Genomic DNA, 5,670 nt, shown 5'->3' on the forward strand with positions numbered 1-5,670 from the left:
AAACACCCTACGAATAATTTGTATTCAGTATTTAGACATGTGATAGGGCGGAAGTTTTGGGGATTATCTATTATTATTGTTCGTACCAACCATAGCTCCTCCTAAAGCAGTGCTCATAATCGCAAAATTGGGAAATGCTTAACCTTCTGTAGATGAATTGCACGATCATTATACATCAAATTGCAGAAGGGTATGTGCAAGGGTATGTGCAAGGGTATGTGCAAGGGTATGTGCAAGTATCCTGCACGTAAACAGCAGCATTTTGGTGTAAAATTTTGTCTAAAATTCGCCAAGTTTAAACTCGACTCAACTTTTAGCATAGACTGTTTGTTGATGTGAAAAGATATTTTCGTTTATATTTACATATTTCCCGTTGTAATATAGAGAAACAAAACATTTCCCCAGAGTAATTTGACTATTGAAAGGATAATCGTTTGGTTGCAAAATGTGCAAAGAAGGAAACAAAAATGGGAACTGAGTTCTAAAGTTCATTCGATTCAACGCCAAAAAGGACAATGAAGCCCGACATCGCTGATTGAGGCAATACTTTTATTATGAAAATAGGTATGTTGTCATGCTGAAGCTTCAGATCTTCTTCCTTTTGTATCACAACGTTGCGGTCTATGACTTGTGTTCTTTTTGACATTACTCGGGGTTAGAATTAGTCTTCAGCAACCCATACACGTCATCAAAGCCCCATTAGAACGATGCTGATGATGATGATCACTGGATTGTCTGGACTGTTTACAGACCGGCGCAAAATAGCTGAAATACTGGTGATTGCGGCGTTAACAACAACAGCAGCAAAAACAACAACAAAAACAAAACAAAAAACAACAACCAACGAATGCTGTTGGCATGATGATGATCCATGCGGTATTAGTTTCGGGGAATAGCTTTTACTTGGAATTCGCATGGCAAATGTGTGAAGCCCATTATTCCATCCATTGGAGGCTTTTCCCCGTTCACTGGGACGAACTTGAACTTCTGAATCATGGTGGTGAGGAAGAGGAAGAGCTCCATCCGGGCCATTGCCTCCCCAAGGCAAACCCTTCGACCTTGAAATATGAAAACAAAAAGTTCAGTTCCATTACCGACTCTCTCTCTCTCTCTCTCTCTCTGTGTGTATGGATGTGTGTGTATGTATGGTGTGCGTGCGCGCGAGAGTATGTATGTAGTTTCGTTCGAGCGTGCGTGCGTGCATGCGTGCATGCGTATGTAAATAACTCACCTAAAGAAAATGGGATGAATTCATCCACCTTCTGAATCTTGCCTTCGCCATTCAGAAAACGGTCCGGCCGAAAGTTTTGTGGGTCTCCCCATACATCCGTGTCTTGGAGGACTGAATCAAGGTTCAACATGACTGTGACGCCTTTCGGGAAGGTGTATCCTCTGAACTGTACATCTTGTGCAACTCCGTGAGGGACAGCAGTAGGGACAATGTCAGCATATCTAAGTGCTTCCAAAATGGTGGCCTCCGTGTAGGGAAGGTTCGTCTTGTCCTTCATGGATGGTCGTCTGCTCTGACCGACGTTTTCCAGAATCTCCTGAAAGCACTTCTCTTGTATATCTGGGTAGTTAAGGAAGTAGACTAGTACCCAACGTATTGTAGTGGCCGTTGTCTCTGTGCCCGCAACAAACAGATCAGCGATAGTCCGAGCCAGATTCTCCACTGCCAATATAAATATAGAGTAAGTGCTGGGTTCAAACTGCCACGTAAAATGACACATCTAAAACCGGAAACTCCACAATTACATTCCAACGAAATACCTGTTAATAGGCTAAACTTACACAATCACCAGCCCTTGTATCTCAGTCAATGTAGATTCTGAAAAAAGTTCAGCTTCCACAGTTTGTCATGGTAAGAGAAGTGTACAGAACTAGAATGCATTTTGATAGAATTTCAGATCAAGGCCCAAGCACAAAGGCCAAAGTATTCGCTAGCCACGGTTCAATTTCCCACATGGGTACAGTGTGTGAAGCCCATTGCTTGTGTCCCTGATTGTGATATTGTTGGAATATGGCTAAATGCCACCTAAACCTAAGCTGACTGACTCCCACATATCTAAATAACAACAATACGGACCAATGAATGCTACTATTAATTACATCTACACCTCGTTCATTACATCCTGAGAAAAAGTAGTTTCATTTACAATTTACTGGTTTCAGACCAATTCTACTGCTTCATATTTATAACAAACTTAACACCTCTTGCAAAAAATCCAGAAAAGTGGATTAGTTGGAATACAGCTCTAACTAAAATGCTATTGATGACATAATTTAAGATCAGTATATATGATGTTTACTGATGACGGCACAGGGGCTTGTAATACCCATTCTGGACAATATATACCTTGATGGCAGTTTTCAGCGTTACATTCTGGACAATATATACCTTGATGACAGTTTTCAGCGTTACAAGCCCCTGTGGATGCCCACATATGCCCACTTGATTTTCAGGTGGGTTAAAGTTGAAGTTTTTACATGTGAACATACGTTTTTAAATGTGTTCAGAATACGATTTTACAGCATACTATGTTTAAACCTAATATTAAATAATCAAATAATATCGTAATAAAATACCCAACCCTTCATGGGCAAGGAACATGAACTCTAATGTTTCCACGAATTAACACTGATTAGCACAGAGTACTAATATGTTTAGTACTTCGAATATAAACGGAATCAATTAAAAAGAATTATTTAGCTTTGCTAGTAAATATCCAACAAAACTCAGTGATTGTAATACATTATGCACATCGCAATACAAGATCGCACTTACAGTCTAATGTCGTTGTTTCTTGTTTCTGTTGGCGACGTCGCATTTCGGTCAAGTATACATGGATGAAGTCGTCACGATTTTCTTCATTGTGATCTTTTAAGTGGTCCTTAATTGAAGGCGCAATCAGTAGATTGTTCACTAAATCGACATTGTCCATTGTTTTCGTGAACTTGAATGGATCTCCAGGCAGAAATCGCACAACAGGAAATACGTTCAATACTCCAGATGCTTTAGTCATTTGAAAATTCTCATCCAAAGATTTCAGAAATCTGACGAAGAGAGGGTCGCTATATTCAAAACGTTTGCCAAAGACAATGGAACAGATGATATTTGATACGGCATTCTGCACAAGACGCTGAATGTTGAAACCTTGGCCTCTCTGTTCCTCCAGGGCCAAGACAAAATGTGCAATTTCCTCGTGTATTTTATCTTCCATGATTGTTCTTCCCACCCCAAACTCTCGGAGAACGTTGAGAGTAAATCGCCTCTGTTCATGCCACAAGTCCCCGGAGGTTCCGATTACTCCTGTTCCGAAACATAGTTAAATACTCATAGAATCAGGGATATGACATTGTTGTTTCTGTTAAGACTCAGTTTAGGTCAGTGGTGACCCAATTACTACATTAGAACTCGGAGACAAAACTGGTGTGGTAGGTTGTTTCGAGAACGTTTTATTGTTGGAGGAAAAATTAAGCTCCACCCGACGTCTTATCTATCCAAGTATTGTCATCCCACCGCATCACACTTTCCATTTGGCTAAAATATAAAGAAAACGTACCTTTTCCCTTTGCTACAAAGTCCATTAAAGAGGAGTGTGGTCTGTCGGAGAAGACGTCGGCGTTCTTGACTATGGCTTCTTTAAGGACGTCGTAGCCATTGAGGACGATGAGAGGCTTGTGGAAGACATATAGACAGAAAATGTCGCCATACTTCTGTTGGAGGTTCTTAAACAAGACCCGGGGATCAGACTGCATGGACAGGGCGTTCCCCACGAACGGAAGGAGTGGAGGGCCAGGGGGAAGTCCAGGTGCTCGCCTCGTTGACAGCCATAACGCTACCAACACCACGACCGTAAATAAGGCAACAGTTGTAACTCCAAAATCCCACATCGTCGTACGCTAGTAATTCCCTGCCTGTTTGACTGGTAAGAGCGAACGAGGCTGAGTACAACTGTAGAGTGGCTCATTCCTAATGCTGACTGTGATAACACCACCGTTTTATCAGTGTTTACAGGGTGAGTCAGCCAAAATGTATGCATGTCGTGCACATATGCCGAGTCGCCCTAACCTGTGATAGATTAAATAAAAGTTATGATCAGTTCGAAGATGTTTTGGAGTTGGCTTCAGGTGTACATGTATATACATGTATATGTATTTTGAACTGAAGGACACTTTATCCAGTCGGTCTGACACTTCCCCGGTGTACATAGTGACAGAGTAACCATTGTTTCTTTTGGAAATAATTTTTCCACCATGAAAATGTCTTTCAAAATCTTCATAAAGTTGGGTATTATTTTTTTCACTGTGCAAATATACATTTTTCTTTTAGCAGAAAGTGTCGTGTGATAAAGTAGTGGGTTAACATTAAGAGAACCAAACCAAACGTGAAATTTGTCAGTTGTAGTTCCTGTCTGTTTTGATTAATCCAGATTTGAATTTTATTCCAAGCATTTTTTTGTTTCCTCACATTCCCATTATATGTGAAAAATGTTTTCATCCACTTCGTTACAGAAAGTACATTTAAAATTATCAACCGATTTCATCTTGAAAAGTTCTCTTTGGGTATATATAATTCCATGCCAAACATTATATTGAAAACCTAACAGTTTAACATCTTTTACATTTTTCCTACATGGATTAAAGATCAAGGGTCATTCAAAATCAGTATCTTTTAATATATATTCCCATTTATGGCAGGTGTGTGGTAAAACACTATCAGATGTCAATTTATCATGAAACGTTCTTGAACCTTTAGCTGAAGTAATGAAATCCCTTATATCATATGTATATTGAGGTCATCTGTATACATATATCTGTAGCAGTTTAATGTCTTTTTTCATGATTCAGTTAAAATATATGGAATATCTTCAAGATCTAAATATGTACCCCTTATCCCATATATATTTCCCAAATCTTGTTCATAAGACAAGAGATTAATAGCTAAAATTCCTTTGTTGGCCCAGTGCCTGATAAACTGGTTGGGGGTTTGTTACGGTTAAAAGTTACAAGGTATACGAAATCCTCTCGGAACCAGCAAAATACGACACTGACAAGTCTGAAATATTCAATTATTTTGTATTGAGCAAAGAACAAGATACAATGATTCATTCATAAGAGAGGTTTCATGTACTATGCAACTTAGTCAAAACTAAAGTAATGGGTAACAAATATGATATCAACTCACCAAAGTCTTGGTTTGAGAGTGAGAAACAGTAATAATGAATGTTACACAGTGATCGGTCAGGCAGCGCTTATGTAGTTCAAGCGTTAACGAAGGCAGACAGTTTAATGTACTCCAGTTATCTGTATGTGTGTCGTGTGTATGCCAACACAACCAGCCTTTATATACACAGTCACTGATTCTTGAATATTCGAGCACGTGCCACCATCGCCATTAACGTAGAATTTTCTCGTAGTCTCCCGGAAGTCAACAATTAATCAAAGCACATACTCAAAACGCTACCTACATTTACTAGTATTCTTAACCCTGACATATTGTAGAAAGTATTAATTGCAGTTATCGCAGCGAATAGACTCCGAGCCATACAAAAATAATTCAGTATTCAGCATATTAGCCTAATTCATATTCTTGCTCATCAATTACAATACACTTTATTCTGTTTTTTTTTGTCGTACCATACATCCAAGGATTTCAGCCACAAAAGA

The 5,670-nt window shown here is 39.2% G+C and overlaps 1 protein-coding gene across 1 annotated transcript; it reads right to left on the reverse strand.

Annotated features, from left to right (window-relative positions):
- Window positions 1–527: 527 nt before the first annotated feature.
- On the reverse strand, window positions 528–4,007 carry LOC137287033 (cytochrome P450 2J6-like). The gene is made up of 4 exons (XM_067819141.1): window positions 3,564–4,007; window positions 2,786–3,310; window positions 1,232–1,672; window positions 528–1,058 (listed from the first exon to the last, which is right to left on the reverse strand). The coding sequence occupies exons 1-4, from the start codon at window positions 3,892–3,894 to the stop codon at window positions 880–882; spliced, it is 1,476 nt and encodes a 491-aa protein (XP_067675242.1). The 5' UTR covers window positions 3,895–4,007; the 3' UTR covers window positions 528–879.
- Window positions 4,008–5,670: the final 1,663 nt, after the last annotated feature.

Source organism: Haliotis asinina, chromosome 6, assembly GCF_037392515.1.
Source record: "Haliotis asinina isolate JCU_RB_2024 chromosome 6, JCU_Hal_asi_v2, whole genome shotgun sequence".
In the NCBI taxonomy this organism is placed as follows: Eukaryota; Metazoa; Mollusca; class Gastropoda; order Lepetellida; family Haliotidae; genus Haliotis; species Haliotis asinina.

Coding starts and splice junctions, on each gene's coding strand:
- LOC137287033 (XM_067819141.1), bottom strand. CDS start 3,894: ATGTGGGATTTTGGAGTTACAACTGTTGCCTTATTTACGGTCGTGGTG. Junction 3,311..3,563: donor CTTTGTAGCAAAGGGAAAAG/GTACGTTTTCTT, acceptor GTTTCGGAACAG/GAGTAATCGGAACCTCCGGG. Junction 1,059..1,231: donor ATTCATCCCATTTTCTTTAG/GTGAGTTATTTA, acceptor TCATATTTCAAG/GTCGAAGGGTTTGCCTTGGG.